The sequence below is a fragment of the Bubalus kerabau genome, chromosome 15, assembly GCF_029407905.1.
Source record: "Bubalus kerabau isolate K-KA32 ecotype Philippines breed swamp buffalo chromosome 15, PCC_UOA_SB_1v2, whole genome shotgun sequence".
Taxonomy (NCBI): Eukaryota; Metazoa; Chordata; class Mammalia; order Artiodactyla; family Bovidae; genus Bubalus; species Bubalus kerabau.
The window spans coordinates 6,876,636-6,898,311 of NC_073638.1; the positions used below are offsets into that span (position 1 = coordinate 6,876,636).

General features: G+C 36.2%; 1 protein-coding gene across 1 annotated transcript; it reads left to right on the plus strand.

Annotated features, from left to right (window-relative positions):
* Nucleotides 1-569: 569 nt before the first annotated feature.
* On the plus strand, nucleotides 570-18,028 carry ANGPTL5 (angiopoietin like 5). Its single transcript, XM_055547413.1, has 8 exons — nucleotides 570-754; nucleotides 2,671-2,815; nucleotides 4,498-4,601; nucleotides 5,520-5,613; nucleotides 9,074-9,174; nucleotides 12,415-12,535; nucleotides 14,789-14,974; nucleotides 17,209-18,028. Exons 1-8 carry the CDS (start codon nucleotides 659-661, stop codon nucleotides 17,526-17,528), a joined length of 1,167 nt encoding a protein of 388 aa, XP_055403388.1. The 5' UTR covers nucleotides 570-658; the 3' UTR covers nucleotides 17,529-18,028.
* The last annotated feature ends 3,648 nt before the right edge of the window (nucleotides 18,029-21,676 follow it).

The window sequence follows — 21,676 nt, forward strand, 5'->3', positions numbered from 1 at the left end:
TTAACACTATTGATATAAACATACAAATCAGTTACAGTCCTTGGAATTTGGTTTAGGTGGTTAATATGACCATCATCGATAGCTACATTCAGTTGTAAGAATGTTTTAAGTCTGAATTATCTGCTCTGGGTGTCCACACTGATTAAATTTCTATTTAGTATTTTGTAGAAATAGTTTTAATGTATTAGTCTTCCACTCCATCATTTAAGTAGAAACTTAACTTCTACTTTCTTACTACTTTTATGCAAACTGGTTCACAGTAAGAGAGTTACACATTATCAAAAGTATTTGTTTCTGAGGAAAAAAATTCCTGGCTCATAAAACTTGGAGAACTATAAATTCTTGGTTGCTTGCTTGATTTAGTTAGCTAGCTGGCCAGCTATTGCTTATATTCCAAAAGCATGAATTTACAATGCAGACATGTAGTGATAAAAAGGGTTTGTATAACTTAGAATGATGGGATCTCTGGAGGCTACCTTATTCCTTATATGAAGGGTGTTGTTTCAAACGAGGGCATGGAAACCAGTAAGTACTGGCTTCTGTTTTTGTTGTACACCTTCCAGAAATTTTCGACTGAAGACTCAATGTACTGGAGCTCTTTCCACAGAGAGCTAACTGATATTTGAAGAAAATTTTCATTTCTCCAACCAAGAAAAATATGATTTATCTTTTCCAAGCCTCACTCTTGTTCTTAAATCTATGTATTTTTACTTGTGGAGAAGCTATACAAGATAACTGTGAGCATCATTCTACGGTAAGAATTTCAACAATGTTATTTTAGCTAAGAAAGCATGATTATATAGTTTTTAAGATATATATTAGGTGTTTGACAAGATTAATTACAGCACTCAATATAATTTATGGAAAAATTAAGTGTTTATTTAGAAATGCTGAGACATGCTTAAATAATATTCTTTTTAAACTTAGGAAACTATAAACTGAAGATTGACTCTTAACACATTTCTTGTAAAAAATTAAAGAAATTGCAGACCTAAGTTAGAAACTAGCCAACAACTTTCCACTTAACTTTAAAAATGAAATATCTGATAGGCAAGTTAATTTTACTAAAAAAAAAAAAACTGTTCTATAAACTTTCATACTTCAGATATGATCTTGTACCTGGTTACTCAGGAAATTTTAAAATTTAAAATGAAAAAATTGTATTCTGAGCAATGTCAGAGTGATAGCTAAGACTGTATGCAATACTATGAGTAGATGGTGATTTCAATCCCTATAATTTAAATATTGGTTTATAATATTTAAATGTTATAAAATGTATTTACCACTATATCAATACCAAATTCCAAAGTTGAAGCAAGAATAAATTCTAAGAAAGCTACAGAAATATTAGTAAGAATTCTCTGTGCTAAAAATTTAAGAATCTTATTTAGATCTAAAAACTATAGTTGTAAACTATAGCTGTTTTTGAAAACATCTAATTGTCAATTGTTATAGGAGTATAGGGGAAAGAGCAAAAGTTAAAAGTAGATCTTTGTAGCAAAATGTATTTTGGGCAAATATCTTTTAAATTACGTGATTAGCTCTTCACTTTTCTCTCAATATCCATGTCAAAGATGACAGATCTTGTTATTATTTTCTTTTAATTACAGTTATTTAAATCTTATAACTTCTACCAAAGAATGTTTTAATAATAAAAAACTGGTAATGTATGCTTTAACATTAAAAAACACAACAATGTACCAGTAAGAACCGATACATTTGGAATGACAGCTGTAATCGGCTTTTTTTCTTTTTTTTTGAACATAGTAGTCTGTACTTTATACTCTCCTACTCCCTACCTTGTCCCTTCTCCTTCCTTCTCCCCACTGGTATTCAAAAGTTTATAGTTGGTTGTTAGCTTTTGATTTTAGTTTAATTATTTAAAATGTATTTTATTGAAGTGTAGTTGATTTATAATGTTGTGTCAATTTCTGCTATACAGCAAAGTGATTCAGTTACATATATTTATATCATACATATATAAAATATGTATCCTTTTTAATATTCCTTTCCATTGTGATTTATTATAGGATATTGAATATAGTTCCCTGTGCTACAGAGTAGGACCTCATTGTTTATCCATTCTAGATACAACGTTGCTGGCTTTTCAAAATGACATCTGTTGTTGATTTTGCAAAGAAAAATTCCATTCTTTGTTTCTGTTATTATTATTGTTGCCTTTTAAGTCTATGAATACTTTACCTTTCAAATCTGTAAATACTTTAGCTTATACAAAAGCGACAAATCTCCTACACATTTTCCCCTCAGCCCACATCACAATTCCTACAAATCGGTGGCAGAATGTCCTTCTGGCATAGAAATGTAGGCCTCTCAGGGAGCCTTCTTAGTATCCATAGAAGGAATTTCAAATGGCATGATTCCTGAAAGAGGAATGGCTCAGCACTCTATCACACAGGGAAATGTGTAACAGTCAAGGCCATAAAACCACTGTAATGGAAAGTAGGCCCTAAATGAATCCTTTTGGAATTGGAGAGGAAAAAAGAGAGCAAAAGATTTGTTTGTGGAAGTTTGAATTAACAATTAATTATATAGTCTTTCTTTGTGTATGTGCTAAAATCTCATTTTTTTCTAGAGTCTTATTTATGACATATTAGGTAATATAACATACTTCATATATTTTTTCTTCTTCTTTTTTTTTTTAATATAAAGGATTCTCCAGGAGTTAACATTGTAGAAGATGAATCTAATTCAAAAGGTGAAAGTAAAAGTAATGCTACTGTTTACAAAGAAGATTGTGAGGAATCATGTGATATTAAAACTAAAATTACACGAGAAGAAAAATATTTCATGTGTAGTAAGTATTAAAAATAATACAGAATTATAAAAGTATATGATTTATTATATGGTCGAGATGGACCATGTTCTATGGTCGAGATGGAAAAATATACTTTAACATTTGTTGAGTCATTTACCATATATCCTGATCATCCTAGGTTAGAGGTATATGTCTTGGGCACATAGTAGGTGCTTCACACCTAATTTACCTAATTTGTAAATGAACAATTCCTTCTTCTATATTATATAGACCAGTAACATCAACTGACCACAGCAGGCCCTGATACTATCAATTTGCCTAGGACTGTTTTCTTAGTTCCGTCTGAATCAATAGGAAATTTCACCTAAATTTTGAGTGGGGAATTCATTAATACTGAATAACTGCTACAATAGATATAATACAAATTCATAGCCAATTTATGTAGCAAAGCATAAAAAATAAAGAATTTAAAAAATTTTGCTTTTGTTTAAAACTATTTAGTAGCAGCACAGTAATTCTCATGAGTAATTCTCTTATATGAGTAATTCTCATATGTACCTAGGGGATGGGATGAGAAGGGGGATCAGAAGGAGAGGGAGTTCTGAGCCAGTTCTTATAGGACTTTAACTCCTAGGTCACAAAGTATAAAAAGCTCACTTTATTGTGTTTAATTCTGTGTGTAACACAAATATCTCAGGCTTCTCAAACCAATGAGTGTAGGTTTAGATCCATTAAGACAAATGTCTAAATCCAGCAAGTATCTAATAGAAAGTGAGAGACCGAAAGTAAAAATGACAGGTGAAACTGAATGAGGCAGATTTTAAACTATCAAGAGTTATTAATGGGATTCTACTGCTAGAGTGAAATTTAAGAAAATAGAAATGATGAATTTTTAAAAGAATAATTATGCAACAATAGGGGACTTCTTTTGTTATAAAGGATATCATCAGTATAATTGAATAAACTTGGATTAAGTCTGAGAAATACATGGTAATCAATGCATAATTCCTGATTTTGATGGTTGTGTTGGAGAGAATGTCTTTGGTGTAAAATACCCTGAAATATCCAGAGGCATCATGGTGGCATGCTCTCAAAAGAAGAAAAAAATTCTTCACACTGTTCTTACAATTATTCTATGAGTAAGATTGTTTTAAAATAAAAACATTTTTAAAAAGAAAAAATACATGGTAAAAAAGTTTTACCAGAAACCAACCAGTCAAAACTTTTGACTGAGGTTTATTATGGGTGTATATGCTTGTGTGTTTGCATTTTCTTTATACAAAAATATAGCATTAATAGAAAAAAATTAAAAGAAAGATTTAACTTAGAAATTAACTTTCATGATACGGAATTATTGCCTTTTACTTCTTATTAATAAGAATTGATGAATTTTTGACCTCCTGCTTCTTTCTCTCTCATGAAGTGAGAATTGATATTCAGAATGTTGTCTCTCATTTATATCAGATTAAATTAGGGGGTTAAAATAGATTATTAGGAAGCATATTTTCATTGGGATGTACTGAAACAATTGTTTTCTTCGTTAATCTTGAGTTAAACAAAAAAGTCCTAAGCAGAATACGCAACTCTATGCATTTAGTTAGATTGAGATGTTATTGCATTTACATATTTATCCAAAATCATTTAAAAATTCTTTATTTTTTACTGTAGTTATTTTCTATAACAATATAATGTTTAGCAAACACATTTTATTATGATTTAAGGGAATTTGCAAAATTCTATTGTTTCTTATACACGAAGTACCAAAAAACTACTAAGAAACATGATGGATGAGCAGCAAGCTTCCTTGGATTATTTAATTAATCAGGTATGGCTTTTTTTTTTTAGAATTGTGCTCTTATTGTACGTATGGGGTTGCACAGAGTCGGACACGACTGAAGTGACTTAGCATAGCATAGCATAGAAGTATAATTGTTTGATTTTTTTAATGTCCAGAAATCTATTTAGTGCCTACTATGTCAGAGACACCATAGTAAAGTGCAGGCAAACAGAAGGCAATAACAAAAAAAAGGATCTTCACTTAAAGCTTATTCAGTCTGAGCAGGGGCGTTGTGGGGTGGGGCAGAAAAATGTATTGAAAATGTTGTGAATGCTGTTAGAAAGTTGCACAAAAGCAATTCAAAATCTGAGCTGTGGGAAATTTTCCCAGATTATAGAGATTATGAACTGAGTCATGAAAGATGGATAAATACTTCAGAGGTCACAAAATTTGGGTAAGAAGACTAAGAGCAGGACGTTCCATCCTTGGGGAACTGCTTGAAGTGGTGCAGGAGTGGAGTGACTGGTGAGGTAGAGAGTATTATAAGGAAAACTGACTCAAAGAAATAGGAACTAAATCATGCCACACCAAGAAGTCATTGAAGTGTCTGAGCAGGGAAATGCAATGACTAGATTGGCAGCTGGTGTGGAGGATGGCTTGAGGAAGAGCAGATAACAAACTACAGCAAAGGAGCAGACAAGATATGAAGAACAGATCTGTAAGAGTAGTCAAATATAGAAATGGCCAGATTAAGGCAGTGTTCAGGGGAAAATGGCACTGAATTTAATGAATGCTATTTAGCAATCTACTGCTTTATTATAGCAGTGAGAAATTCAAAAGAAAGATGAGCATTATATATGTTTCAAAGCTGGATTTATAAGAGGCTTAGGGATATCAGTTACAGAATTCAGCTAAAAAAGTTTTGTTCCAATACATATTCGCTTAAATGTATGCCTGTGTGTTTAGGTTAATGAGCTCATGAATCGAGTTCTCCTTTTGACAACAGAAGTTTTTAGAAAACAGCTGGATACTTTTCCTCACAGACCAGTTCAGTCACATGGTGAGAACTTTTTGTATTTCAGCCTTTTCATATTTGTCTTTTGTTACTTAAACATTTCATGGACAGGTTGGTACATCTAGAAGTTTTGTTTAAAAACTATAGCTTGTTATCATCTAACAGGCTGGAGGAGTAACACCTGTCATTAAGCAAATTTCGGCACAGACAATGCATACTTTTCTGAATTGGCAAACTTTTCTGACCATTTGAAAGCCATGGCTATAGACAGATATTTAGAATCTGTTGAAAATAGCATAGTTTTATTAATATGTAAGCGACTGTAGGCTCTCCTTTTACATTTTAGTAATAATCAGTCTTTGCTTAGAAGACAAGGTCTCAGAATTCCTCCCACCTGTAAAAAGTATTTTTGACATGCTTGAGATGTTTCAAATTAGAACATAAAATTTGAAGAAGAAGCTTGACTCAGAAAGAAACTGGAATTTAGCTCTTTTAATGCTAAAACACAGTATAACAGTATAGTAATTCCTAAAGGAATAGGTTTCTAATAAAAATGCCCTATATATCTTACAGTTGTAAATTAATACCAAAGTTTCAAAGCAAATAAATGTTTATTGACGGCCTAGTAAGTGATCTTTCTTTTTTTCCTTGCAAAGAGAAGGAAATAAACTGTTACTGAGAGCACTTATGTGTCAGGGACTATGACAGGCACTTTCACATGTTATTGTGTTATTTTTTATTATGTTATTTTACCTCATTTGTGAGTAGTGAAGATAGTGTAACAAGGTGGTCATGAGCATGGACTCTGGTGTCAGATCATTTGTCTTCAAATCCCCGATCCACTATTTCCTGATATCAGTTTCCTCATCAGAAAACTAATAGTCTCCTCTGTCCATGGAATTTTCCAGTCAAGAATACTGGACTGGGTTGTCATTTCCTCCTAAGGGGAATCTTCCCAACCCAGCAATTAAACCCAGGTCTTCTGCATTGTGCCCTGGAAAAGGAAATGGCAATCCACTCCTGCACTCTTGCCTGGATGGAGGAGCCTGATAGGTCGCAAAGAGTCGGACATGGCTGAGCGACTTCACTTTCACTTTCTCTTTCACTCCTGCATTGCAGGCAGATTCTTTATCATCAGAGCCACCAGGGAAGCCCAAACTTATAGTACCTACCTTGTATGTTTCTTGTGAGACTTAAATGAGTAAATACATCAAAATCTCCTAAAGTATTGCCTGAGCATAATAAGACAGTATAAGAGTTTGCTATGATGATGATTTGGAGAAGGAAATGGCAACCCACTCCAGTGTTCTTGCCTGGACAATCCCAGGGATGGGGGAGCCTGGTGGGCTGCTGTCTATGGGGTCGCACAGAGTCGGACACGACTGAAGCGACTTAGCAGCAGCATGATGATGATTATCATCAGCTAAGGAATATGAAGTCCAGAAAAATCTAGACAATCTGTTCACATTTATTTGGATGGTGATGGCAAAGCAGATACTCTATCACAGATTAGTCCTTCGCTGTAAGCTTTTATCATATCTCTAAGCATAAGCTTATAAAAATATCTCTTAGCAACTCAGAAAAAAGGCAACAAATGTATATCTTCTGGAAGTAAAGGGGAAAGCAAATAATTTTTTACAGCTAACTTTTTGTAGATGATATTTTCTGTATATTTACTGTGTGCTAGGCAGTATGCTAAGTGCTTTACATAATGTCTTATATGTATATTGTCAGAATAACACTATGAAGTAGATAGTATTATAACAATATTGCACATGAAGAAAAGTAGTTAAGAAACTTAGCTAATAGTTCTGACTAGTAAAGAGTAGAACTAGACTCTAACCCAAGCTTCTGGCTCTGAAGTCTCAGGCTTTGATGTGTTTGTTCTCTGGGTAATTGATATTGTAAGATTAAATTTATTTTATTATATTTATAGGAGATAATACAAAATAAAGCATCTAGAGTAAAATATAGCATCATATCTGCATGATAGTTATGTTTACAACCTGGAAAGTGGAATGCTTTAGAGGGGGTGATTATAGACTGCTACAGTTCTAGCTATTGTCAACAGAACAGGCTTTAGCCTCAGCATCAGTTCCTCTGGTGAAGAACATGATTCCTCTTTCCTCTCCCTTTGCTTGTTTTTAATGGGGGCCCCAATACACCAGAATATCTGAAGTTTCAAATAGTGGAGAAAGGATGTGTCAATAGTAGCTAGCCTACTTATTCTTTTGGATTTTCTCCTTGTCCTCATTACAGATTTCTGTCACATATTATGTTCTCAAGATAAGTCTAGATTTCTGAAAAGACATTATTTATTGAACAAGAGAGTGCATAATTGTAAAACATGTTAAATAAATGTTGATACCAACTGGGCAAATAATCAGTAACAGTGAGCTATCAGTGAAGGTTTATTTAGTCCCAGTTCCTCTGTTCATCTAGATTCTTATTTTTAATGATGAGATGATTTTTCTTTTTAAGAAGTTAAAATCATCATATCATTGTTGCTGTTGTTCAGCTGCTCAGTCATGGACTGCATGATTCAAGAACCTCATGGACCGCAGCACACCAGGCTTCCCTGTCCATCGCCATCTCCCAGAGCTTGCTCAAACTCATGTCCATTGAGTTGGTGATGCCATCCAACCATTTCATCCTCTGTCGTCCCCTTCTCCTCCTGTTTTCTATCTTTCCCAGCATCAGGGTCTATTCCAATGAGTCAGCTCTTTGCATCAGGTGGCCAAAGTATTGGCGCTTCAGCTTCAGTGTCAGTCCTTCCAGTGAATATTCAGGGCTGATTTCCTTTAGGATTGATTAGTTTGATCTCCTTGGAGTCCAAGGGACTCTCAAGAGTCTTTTCCAACACCACAGTTCAAAGGCATCAATTCTTCAACGCTCAGCTTGCTTTATAGTCCAACTCTCACATCCCTACATGACTCCTGAAAAAACCATAGCTTTGACTATTACAGATCTTTGTTGGCAAAGTAATGTCTCTGCTTTTTAATATGCTGTATAGGTTTGTCATAGCTTTTCTTCCAAGGAGCAAGTGTCTTTTTGTTTCATGGCTGCAGTCACCATCTGCAGTGATTTTGGAGACCAAGAAAATAAAGCCTTGTCAATGTTTCCATCGTTTCCCCATCTATATTCCATGAAGTGGCGAGACTGGATGCCATGATCTTAGTTTTCTGAATGTTGAGTTTTAAGCAAAAATTTTCACTCCCCTCTTTCACTTTCATTAAGAGGCTCTTTAGTTCCTCTTCGCTTTCTGCCATAAAGATGGTGTCATCTGCATATTTGAGGTTATTGATATTTCTCTCAGCAGTCTTGCTTCCAGCTTGTGCTTTATCCAGCCCAGTGTTTCTCATGATATACTCTGCATACAAATGAGCATATCATTAATGAACATTTCAATAATAATTTCACATAACACTGTCAATTCTTTATAATAAAATGATTGTCTTAAATGTATATGTGGAAATATCCTAAATAACTAATTTTACTTTTATAGGTCTAGATTGTACTGATATTAAAGATACCATTGGTTCTGTCACCAAAACACCAAGTGGTTTGTATATAATCCATCCAGAAGGCGCTAGTCATCCATTTGAGGTAAAGTTTTCCCTTATTATATATGGAATAGGATAGGCATCTAATCTATTTAAATAATATTAGTTTTAATTGTTTTACTATTTTATTTCTTCTTAAAAATTTTCAAATAAATTAGTATAGGTTCCAGTTTCGAAAGTTTTGTTTTCTGGAATGCTTTGCCCAAACCACAAACCAGTAAAAGAATTAGAGAGTCTTTCACTTTTCTATTTGAATGTTTCTGGTTACATTCTTTAAAGTGAGTCCATTTGGTGCTAGATCTTATCCTTACAGTAGATGGAATTATGCAAAATAAATACTTATTTGCTTTAATTAGCTTATGGATATTAAAAAATAATGGTATACTTTGTCTTGGAGCTTAATAAAAATAATTTCTCTTCCTACACATGGATATACTTTGTATGGTAAATGACTTTTTGTGATTGTATAAAAAATTAATAATTTAAAAAACCTTTCACTAAATTGTCATAAAGATTGAGAATCTGATCCATTTCTTAAACTGCATAAAATAAATTACTCATATCTATCCTTAGTAGTTCTCTAACATGATATTTAGAGGCAATTTCAACTCTATGTATTATTAAAACTATAAGTTATTATATATTGTATATTAATATTAATATATAATTTTCTGGTTACATTTTTGTGCATTAGAAAGGTTGTAATATGAATATCATACCTTATTAATAGTCTTTATTACACAATAAAATAATTTTTCTAAGTAGATACTACCAGTTTCTCATCTCAGTTACTAACATTTTCTGACATCTATTAACAGGATGTCAAAAATTGGGAATTAAGTGGGAAATAATTTTAAATTACCTAAATTATCTCACCTACAGATTCAGATATGGGCCTGAACAGATGTGGAAAGGGAAGATTTCTAATTTTGTGAAGAGTGGGACGCATAATTACCTCTTTTGTGGGAAAGTGTTGGTTCCCTACCTTCCTCCACACTGCCTTTTTCTGTCTGTGTGTGGGAAGTTTCTGATGGGGAGGATTGCTCTGTTTTTTTTTTGCTTTGTCACTTCAATGAGTCTTCCATGGTGATCCTCTTAAGGGCATTTAGCAGAGCACCACAGAAGCATCTATGAGTGCCTGTTGAGATGGGGCATGTGCTAAGTTGCTTCAGTCATGTCTGACTCTTTGTGACTCCGTGGTCTGTAGCCCACCAGGCTTCTCTGTCCATGGGATTCTGCAGGCAAGGATACTGAAGTGCATTGCCTTGCCCTCCTCCAGGGGATCTTCCTGACCCAGGGATCGAACCTGCATCTCTTAGGTTTCCTGCAATGGCAGATGGGTTCTTTACCACTAGCGCCACCTGGGAAGCCCCATAAATGGGGCTTAGACCATGCTTTTCTCTCTGAAAATCTCAATCTGAATATGGGCCATCCAGGGTATGGAGAAAAAAAGCAATCAAAGACAGACACACAGGCATATTTGACATTGTTTTAAAAATCAGTGTTTTAATTAAAAGGAAAAGTTATTTATAAAGAAATGTATCACTCTGCCACATCAGATGGATGTCATTTGTTTTTGTGGGGCTTAGACCATGCTTTTCTGTCTGAAAATCTCAATCTGAACACGGGCCATCCAGGCTATGGAGAAAAAAAGCAATCAAAGACAGGCACACAGGCATATTTGACATTGTTTTAAAAATCAGTGTTTTAATTAAAAGGAAAAGTTATTTATAACGAAATGCATCACTCTGCCACATCAGATGGATGTCATTTGTTTTTGTTGTTGTTCAGTTGCTAAGTCAACAACAAAAACAAATGACATCCATCTGATGTGGCAGAGTGATGCATTTCGTTATAAATAACTTTTCCTTTTAATTAAAACACTGATTTTTAAAACAATGTCAAATATGCCTGTGTGTCTGTCTTTGATTGCTTTTTTTCTCCATAGCCTGGATGGCCCGTGTTCAGATTGAGATTTTCAGACAGAAAAGCATGGTCTAAGCCCCATCTATGGGGCTTCCCAGGTGGCGCTAGTGGTAAAGAACCCACCTGCCATTGCAGGAGACATAAGAGATGCAGGTTTGATCATGTCTGACTCTGAGACCCTATGGACTGCAGCACGCCAGGCTCCTCTGTTCTCCACTGTCTCCCAGAGTTTGCTCAGATTCATATCCACTGAATCGATGGTGCTCCCACCTCTGTCTCCTTTGCCTTCAATCTTTCCCAGCATCAGGGTCTTTTCCACTGAGTCAGCTCTTCACATCATGTGGCCAAAGTATTGGAGCTTTAGCTTCAGCATCAGTCCTTCCAATGAATATTCAGGGTTGATTTCCTTTAGAACTGACTGGTTTCATCTCCTTGTGGTCCAAGGACTCTCAAGAGTCTTCTCCAGTACCACAGTTCAAAAGCATCAGTTCTTCAGCACTCAGCCTTCTTTATGGTCCAACTCTCACCTGTACATGACTACTGGAAAAACCATAACATTGACTATATGCACTTTTGTTGGCAAAGTGATGTCTCTGCTTTTTAATACACTGTCTAGGTTGGGTTTGTCAAAGTTTTCCTCCCAAGGAGCAAGCATGTTTTAATTTCATGGCTGCACTCACTATCCACAGTGATTTTGGAGCCCAAGAAAATAAAGTCTGACACTTTTATTACTATAAAATCGGTCACTATTATTACTCAATTGAAAAATATTTATAAAGTTGAGGAATAAGAGCCTTAAAATGCTACAAACACATATATTGACTGACACAGGGACTGCAGTTATGTTTGTTTTATAACAAACAGTGTTATTTCTTGAGATTTAAAAAAAATCTGAATATTTTAATGACATACAGCTGCATTGAAACTTTCAGTGGTATTATCTTCTCTTTCTCTAGGCTTAGGGTGAAGTATGGGATTCCCTAATAGCTCAGTTGGTAAAGAATCTGCCTGCAATGCAGGAGACCCCAGTTTGATTCCTTGGTCAGGAAGATCCGCTGAAGAAGGGATAGGCTACCCACTCCAGGTTCTTGGGCTTCCCTTGTGGTTCAGCTGGTAAAGAATCTGCCTTCAATGCAGGAGACCTGGGTTCAATCCCTGGGTTGGGAAAATCTCCTGGAGAAGAGAAAGGCTACTCACTCCAGTAATCTGGCCTAGAGAATTCCAAGGACTATAAAGTCCATGGGGTTGCAAAGAGTTGGACATGACTGAGCGACTTGCACAAGCTTGACGTATGAGTTTTATATCAAAGAATGAAAATAATAGCATGTTGTTTTTGTCTTTTCTGGGTTTATTTCAGGTTATGTGTGACATGGATTACAGAGGAGGTGGATGGACTGTGATACAGAAAAGGATCGATGGGATAATTGATTTCCAAAAGTTGTGGTGTGATTATCTGGATGGATTTGGTGACCTCTTAGGTCAAATTTTATTCATTTCTCCTCTTTTTTCTTCTTTTTGGTATTATGCCTATAGACTGTTTGTATTGGTCAAATTATTAGTAAAAATAGCAAATCCTGTGAATATAAAAACATGACAAACTACTCTCTGGTCATTAGCCAAATTATTTAAAATAAGTAGGTCTTCAGTTGGGATCTAGATATCTTTATTTTTAGATGCCTGTTGAAATGTGATTTGACTGAAAATTATACGTTGGGTATTTATTAAGTATTGATTATACACCCAGCAGCGTTCTGGCAGATGGTCAATAGCTATTTGCAGAATTAAAAACTGAATGAAAAGGGACCTTGAAATTCTTGAGATTTGTGCTGTGTCTGTACAAGCAAATGAAATGGAAATTTGGGGTACATTGTGTATAAGCTCAAATAATGTGAACTGAAAGTAGTGCTTTATAAAAGCATCAGTAAAAATCACTATGCTCAAAATTTGGCAAATGGAAACCCCAGGTGAACTGTAAAATCTGTTCCCAATATTCCATGGCAACATCACTTTGGCTGTTGAACAGAAACATTAGTATTTCTGAACACTGCAGAATTTTACATTAATTGGAACATTTGCAGGTGACTTTGATCATTTTTATGCTATTATTTTAAGTTGCTGTTGTTATAACTTAAAATATTTAACATCCTATAATAATGTCATTCAAGGATTTAGTAAGTGGTGGTGTTAGTCCCACTGCTAAAAACCCTACTGCATGTCAGTGAGGTTAGAAAGTGTGTGAAATGTAATAAAATGTCACAAAGAAGGCCAAATAGCTGCCATACTATGGAGTGCAGTTGATATACTTGTGTTTTTTCAGCATTACCTCCAATTTTCCAACAAGCCCGGCCATCTGAATCGAGCAGTCATAGATCTGCATACTCTAAATTGTTATTTTCCTTACATAATCTTTATTTCTGTAGGGAGATAATTTTAGTTTTAACGAAAAATGTCTTCAGGCAGATATACTTTGGTAAACAGACTGCTTTGTATTTGGCCTATTAAAGAAATAAACAGTATTAAGGAAAGTATCTTAAGTTACACTTGGGATTTGGGTGGGGTATAGGGGAAGTATGGCAAGGACATTTAATTGGTGTCAGACTAGGAGAAACCAAGCAGTCCTGTCTTACTTGTCCGTCTTTCTTACTTCCTTTCTTCCTGTACTTCTTCAGAATATCTTTAGTTCTAGGTGGGTATGCTGCTAAAATGCTCCTGCAAGCCCTTGAGAGTGACTTAATGTCTTAGCTATGGTTTTAAGAGTCTGAATGCTGTCACATCGTCCCCAGCTCTTTAAAGTTAATTTTACTAGACCTTACTTCCTTTGGTAATTTCATGATTCAGGCAGAGGGATGTGCTTCAGAGCAGGAGTGTTCACATTTAGGCCATGACAGTGAGTAGAGGGAGGTAGAAAGCCAATGGCTAGAACATGCAAATATGCAGTTTGTATTACGGAGTTTAAGAATTCATCCTGGATCTACAATCATCTTGGAAATACTGACCCTAACCTGAGGATACTCTGGTGTTTCTACCTTACATTTTCATTCATTCAGAGGTAACTGACAAGCTGCATTATAACAAAGAAATATTAGTTCACAAAACATTATTCTCAAAGACAGAGAAAGAATAATTTCTATTGAGCACTTTCAGGAAATATTTCTTTAGGAGTTGCTGATATGGAGGTTAAACCTCTTACATTTACTGGTACACATCATTTTGTTGTTGCTGCTAAGTCGCTTCAGTCGTGTCCGACTCTGTGCGACCCCATAGACGGCTGCCCACCAGGCTCATGGGATTCTCCAGGCAAGAACACTGGAGTGGGTTGCCATTTCCTTCTCCAATCATTTTGTTACTTGCCATAATATTTGAACTGGTAGTTTTTGTTGATATGCCTTAAGGTAGAACTTGACTTTTTACTTAATCTTTAAATGACTTTTTGAATTTAATTTAGGCAGATAAAAAATGAAACAATCTAGTTATCCTTGGTCTAGAAAAGCAGAAGTGGGAAGATATACACACACACACACACACATATATATATATATATATAGGCAAATTAGGCACACAGTGATAATTTGAGCTAGGGCCATCTATTCCCTCAGATAATTTATGTGTACCATCTCAGAGTTATTGAAACACCAAACAACATCAAGCACTTAATAACACAGGGTTATGCTAATAAAACGAGTTATTCTAAATATGCTATAACATATTTAAAAAAGCATTTTTTTAAACAGGTGAATTTTGGCTAGGACTGAAAAAGACTTTTTATATAGTGAATCAGAAGAATACCAGTTTTATGCTGCATGTGGCACTGGAATCTGAAGATGACACATTAGCTTATGCATCATATGATGATTTTTGGATAGAGGATGAAACAAAATTTTTTAAAGTGCACTTAGGACGATATTCAGGAAATGCTGGTAAGTTTTTTATTCCTAAAATTATCCAAAAGATTTAAATCTAGCTGATTCAATATTAGATGAAGATAAAAAGTAATATATTTATTTTGGCATATATATATATTTATATAACTGTTGACAGATTAGGTTAAGAATGAGAAAACTGTTTAAATCTTGAGTTTTGAAACTGCTATGATGGTTGAATCATCTCATGGTTTTGAGCTGCTTTATACACTTTAAAACAACTTGCCATATGTAATCTCAATTGATTCTTTAGATAGCAATTCTGTGGGACAGGCTGGGAAGGCATTATTTCCATTTTCATGTTCTGAGAGGCCAGCATTTAGAAGTCTTAGAATGCTAGAGCTGATCTTCACTCTTCTTGCTTCACAGGTGAAGAAAGATTAAGTGACTTCCTGGGATGCCAGCTCATGACATCTGAGCCATGGCAAGGACCCAGGCTGATAGAACAACTAGTTTAATGGGTTTTTAAGGGTCTATATTTCAGTGCATCTACTTTCTGCCCCCCAAAATTATGTTTGTTAGCACTTTAAAATACTTGATGTTAAATTTATATTTTGATGTTGATATTTTAAACTTGAGTTAATATTAAATTTAGCTCTTCTGTTGATTGTTCATGATGGTTCTTGTTCGGTAGGTATGATTAGTGTTAGAAATCCAAAAATGAATGAGTTATGCTTCCAGCTCTTTAACTGATCACAGTATAGAGGGGAAGAGTAAATAGAACTGAAAACAGAATAGAACAGAATACTGATATGTCTTTGGAGGTTAGTTCAGTTCAGTTCAGTTCAGTTGCTCAGTCGTGTCCGACTCTTTGCGACCCCATGAATTGCAGCACGCCAGGCCTCCCTGTCCATCACCAACTCCCGGAGTTCACTCAAACTCATGTCCATCTAGTCGGTGATGCCATCCAGCCATCTCATCCTCTGTCGTCCCCTTCTCCTCCTGCCCCCAATCCCTCCCAGCATCAGAGTCTTTTCCAATGAGTCAGCTCTTCGCATGAGGTGGCCAAAGTACTGGAGTTTCAGCTTTAGCATCATTCCTTCCAAAGAACACCCAGGGCTGATCTCCTTTAGAATGGACTGGTTGGATCTCCTTGCGGTCCAAGGGACTGAGGTTAAGAGGGAGAGAATGATTCCGACTGATTGCATCCAGGAAATCTTCATGGAAGGGTGATTTTCAACAAAGGATTAATGTTAGATTCAACCTGGGATGCTTTTTGAAAGCACATACTTGTGCAGAATCTGATGCAGTAAGTTTGGGCCCAGGTATTTGTATCAACTAGATGGATATTTAGCATCCTTATAGCTGAGAATCAGTGATTTGTACTTGGAGGAATGGATGGCATTTGGGCAAACGAATGTTGGCAAAGAGAATAGTTTGAGACAAGGCACAGAAATGGAGAACACATTAGTGAATGCCAGATAAAGGGGATAGGGCAGAGGTGGGGCAGGATGGTGTGCGGCAAAGGAGCAGCACAGATCCTTGTGATAAGAGAATGTACAATGAAGTTTACATTACCCTTTCATGATTCAAAGATTCAGAAAAAATTCCAATGTTTGAAAAGTGCCATATCATTGCTATATATAGGATTTTTTTGGACAAAAAGGAAAAGAGAGAACACAAAATGGGCTAGTTGATAAAGACATATTTAGGGAACTCGATTTGGCATTTCTTTCCTAAAGTGAGATGTATTTTCATGTTTCATTTGTTTTTAAAAAATACAAAAGAAGTTATCATTCAGTTCATACTGCTACTGTTTGACCCTTTTATAGAGTTAGCAAAGATGTAATAGTTTTCAATTTAACTGATAATATGCAGAGTTTTACCTAGGCCATCACAGACCTCTGTAATTTGTGCCATTAAATGTCCACTTGTGGAGAAGGGCATGGCAACCCACTCCAGGATTTTTGCCTGGAGAATCCTATGGACAGAGGAAACCAGCGGGCTACAGTCCATAGCGTTGGAGAGAGTTGGACACAAGTTGGACACGACTGAGGCAACTTAGCACGCATGCAATGTCCACTTGAAGATGTTTGTTATGTTGAGGAATTCATTACCAGATTTTGGCCTATTGCTCCTGGAGGAGAGATTTTAATCTGATATCTAGTAAAAAGTAATTTAAGCCTTAGTTTTAGATGCAATGCTTTTTCATGATTGGTTGGTAAAGGTTGATTAAAATTACAAAAAGTGCTTTTAAATTTAGTCATCAAAAAAAAATCTATTTTACCCAGGTGATGCATTCCGGGGCTTCAGAAAAGAAGATAATCAAAATGCAATGCCTTTCAGCACACCAGATGTTGATAATGACGGGTGTCGTCCTGCATGCTTCATCAGCGATCAGTCTGTGAAGAGCTGCAGCCACCTCAGTAACAATACCGGCTGGTGGTTCAGCCAGTGTGGTCTCGCAAATCTGAATGGCATTCATCACTTCTCTGGAAAGTTGATTACAACTGGAATTCGATGGGACACATGGACTAAAAACAACTTACCCATCAAGATTAAATCTGCTTCAATGAAAATTAGAAGAACTTACAATCCGTATTTTAAATAATCTCATTTAAAAATTTAATGCTATTTTTGATAATATATAAAAGAGTCTACATAGTTCTCTTTTTACTGTTTTAAGCACATTTGCCAAAATTTAACCATAGATGACATCTAGGTATTATGAATCTAATTAGAAATCTTTAATTTTGTAGGGTTTTAATAAAGGAAAACATGGCTCAATGTATGCTTTTACTACTATCTATATTAGTAATATATAATAAAATTTGTTTTGAGTGAATTGCAACTTGTCTACCTGAAATCTATTGTCCTTTTAAAGGATTTTCCCTTTTCTTTAGAGCATATATAACCATAGTAGATTGTTAGGAAAATTAAAAAGGCATTCGATTTATTGCTATATTTATTTGAAATAGTTACCCATATAATCCACAGATAATTTCTATAGAAGACAATTATATGGAATAATTTTGTGCAGATTAGTATATAAACTTCACATGGTTTAAAAATCTATTTCTGAGTGACTCCATAATATACAATTAATAAGAGTTTGCTGCAAAAATAAAGTCTTCCTTGTTATCTTATTTTATTGTGGCTAATAAATTTATTTGTAATAAACTGACTATACATTTGTATCCTGAGCAGATGAATTCTGATAGTGGCTTCTCTGGTAGCTCAGTAGGTAAAGAAACTGACTGCAATGCCGGAGACCAGGGTTTGATCCCTGGGTTGGGAAAATTCCCTGGAGAAGGAAATGGCAACCCACTCAGTATTCTTGCCTGGAAAATCCCATAGATTTTCCCATATCCTTTCCTCCTCATAGGATAGAGGAGCCTGACAGGTTACAGTCCATGGAGTCACAAGAGTTGGACAAAACTAAACTACCAGTTGCATTTTAAAACACATTTGTATCTCAACTCTTTTTAAGCCAATAGGAATGGTGTGAACTTTAAGTGAAGAAGAAAGAGCAATGAATCAGTGGGTTAGAGGTGACTCTAGGAGCAAGTGTATCCCTTCTACTTTTCATGAAGTTGGAAGGAGTTGGAATGGTTAGGCTTCTATAGGAAAACATAGCAAGGAATGTGCTGGACCAAATTTCAATTAATTAAGAAAATTAGGGTTGAACGGAAAAGTATTTTGTCCAGAGTTAGGATTATACAATGTACAAAGGAGGGTAGAAGTATCTGAAAAAATGAAGTGAGAGGAGGTCTGAATTACAGGCAAAGACAAATATCTTGTGATATCACTTATATGGGGAATATTAAAAAAATGGTACAAATGAACTTATTTCCAAAACAGAAATAGAGACACAGATGTAGGAAACAAGCTTATGGTTACCATGGAGGAAAGAGTGGGGATAAATTAGGAGACTGGGAATGACTTATACATACTACTATACATAAAATAGATAACTATCGAGAACTACTGTATAGCACTATTCTATATACAGGATCTTCCCTGTAGCTTAGATGGTGAAGAATCTGCCTGCAATGCAAGAGACCTGGGTTCGATCCCTGGGTTGGGAAGATCCTCTGGAGAAGGGAATGGCAACCCTCTCCAGTATTCTGGCCTGGAGAATCCCATGGACAGAGAAGCCTGGTGGGCCACAGTGCATGGGGTCGCAGAGTTGGACACAACTAAGTGACTCACACTACACTACTTTTATAGCACAGGGAACTCTACTCAGTACTCTGTAATAGCTTATATGAGAAAAGAATCTAAACAAGTGGATATATGTAAGGTGTAAATGCTTAACTTTGCTGTACAGCAGAAAATAACACAATATTGTAAATCAGCTATGTTGTTTTGTTGTTTAGCTGCTAAGTCATGTCTGACTCTTTGAGACCACATGTATTGTAACCTGCCAGGCTCTGTCTGTGGGATTTCCCAGGCAAGAATACTGGAGTGATTTTGCATTTCCTTCCCATTTGATCCCAGTCCAGTGATCAAGCCCACATCTCCTGCTTTGTAGTTCGATTCTTTACCACGCATGAAGGTATAGAGATCACAGTGCATTATCCAAGTCCAGCAAAAGGCTTAACTTGATTAGAACACAGACACTGATTTAAGCTCAGGGATGAGCAAAAATGACATGTTCACCTCTCAAGATTGCTTTCACTTTGATCTCCTCTCCAAGCAGTGAATAAATCATGTACACAACATGCACAGGATATAGTTGCAAGTGGCTAAATATGGTTTCCCATGGCCTTCAGTCCACGGATAAATGGTCCCATTTAAAAATACAAATGCTTTGTTATTTTGTCACCTTAATTATCAGTAAACATTGAAACTGTGTCCAGTTTAAAAATCAAAAGAAAAATATACAGATCAAAAAACTTTGCTCTACACCAGCATGTGAAATTCACTCAGTCGTGTCCATGACTCTTTGCAACCCCGTGAAATATACAGTTCATGGAATTCTCCAGTCCAGAATACTGGAGTTGGTAGCCATTCCCTTCTTCAGGGGATCTTCCCAACCCAGAGGTCGAACCAGGTCTCCCACACTGCAGGTGAATTCTTTACCAGCTGAGCCACCAGGGAAGCCCAGCATAGATTAGTTATAAATAAAAAAGTTAACATTCATAATAGCTTTGAGAGCTAAAGTGCTTAGAAGTAGGTTACTAATCTATTTTAAAACTGAGAAACATAAATGACTCTAAATGGCAGCATAGTCATATTCTTTGCAGAGGAGATTTGGTGCAAATGGCTCCAGGCTTTCCAGGTGGTGCTAGTGGTAAAGAACCTGCCTGCTAATACAGGAGATGCCACAAGGGCTTCCCTTGTGGCTCAGCTGGTAAAGAATCAGCCTGCAATGCGGGAGATATGGGTTTGATCCCTGGGTTGGGAAAATCCCCTGGAGAAGGGAAAGGCTACCCACTCCAGTATTCTGGCCTGGAGAATTTCATTTGTAAGTTCCCTGGTGGCTCAGAGGGTAAAGTGTCTGTCTACAATGCGGGAGACCTGGGTTCAATCCCTGGGTTGGGAAGATCCCCTGGAGAAGGAAATGGCAACCCACTCCAGTACTATTGCCTGGAAAACCCCATGGACAGAGGAGCCTGGTAGGCTACAGTCCATGGGGCTACAAAGAGTCGGACATGACTGAGCGACTTCACTTGTCACTTTTCACTTAAGAGATGCAAGTTCATCTCTGCGTGGGAAAGATCCCTTGAAGGAGGGCATGGCAACCCACTCCAGTATTCTTGCCTAGAGAATCCCATGGATAGAGAAGCTTGGTGAACTACAGTCCATGGAGTAGCAGAGTTGGACTCAATTGAATCGACTTAATCAGTTCAGTTCAGTTCAGTCACTCAGTCATGTCCGACTCTTTGCGACCCCATGAATTGCAGCATGCCAGGCCTCCCTGTCCATCACCAACTCCCAGAGTTCACCCAGACTCACGTCCATCGAGTCAGCGATGCCATCCAGCCGTATCATCCTCTGTCTTCCCCTTCTCCTCCTGCCCCCAATCCCTCCCAGCATCAGAGTCTTTTCCAATGAGTCAACTCTTTGCATGAGGTGGCCAAATTAGTAGAGTTTCAGCTTTAGCATCATTCCTGCCAAAGAAATCGCAGGGCTGATCTCCTTCAGAATGGACTGGTTGGATCTCCTTGCAGTCCAAAGGACTTTCAAGAGTCTTCTCCAACACCACAGTTCAAAAGCATCAATTCTTCGGCGCTCAGCCTTATTCACAGTCCAACTCTCACATCCATACATGACCACAGGAAAAACCATAGATACTCACACATATATTAATAGATGCAAAATTGTAAAAAAAAGAGAAAAAATTATCACTGTGATAAGAACTCATAGGACTTACTCTTATCAACATTTATATATAATATATATAGCAGTACTAATTACCTTTATCATGTATTAGGTTGGCCAAAAAGTTTCTTTGGATTTTCCATAATATGGAAAAACTGAATGAACTTTTTGGCCAACTCAATATATTGCATCATTACTACTTATTTGTTCTGTAAATGGGAGTTTGTACCTTTTGACTGTCTTCATTCAATTCCCCCTCACTGCAACCTCTTCCTCGGATGACCACAAATCTGATCTCTTTTTCTATGAGTTTGTTTTTGAAGTATAATTTTCATTTGCTTTTGAAGTGCAATTGACCTGCAACACTATTTAGCACCTGTTACACAACATAGTAATTCAGTATTTCCATATCATGATTGTCTAGTTATGATC

Excerpts from the sequence above, each read along its gene's own strand:
- ANGPTL5 (XM_055547413.1), top strand. The coding sequence starts at position 659 with ATGATTTATCTTTTCCAAGCCTCACTCTTGTTCTTAAATCTATGTATT. Across the intron at positions 4,602-5,519 it reads TGGATTATTTAATTAATCAG|GTTAATGAGCTCATGAATCG; the intron begins GTATGGCTTTTT and ends CTGTGTGTTTAG. Across the intron at positions 5,614-9,073 it reads CAGACCAGTTCAGTCACATG|GTCTAGATTGTACTGATATT; the intron begins GTGAGAACTTTT and ends TTACTTTTATAG.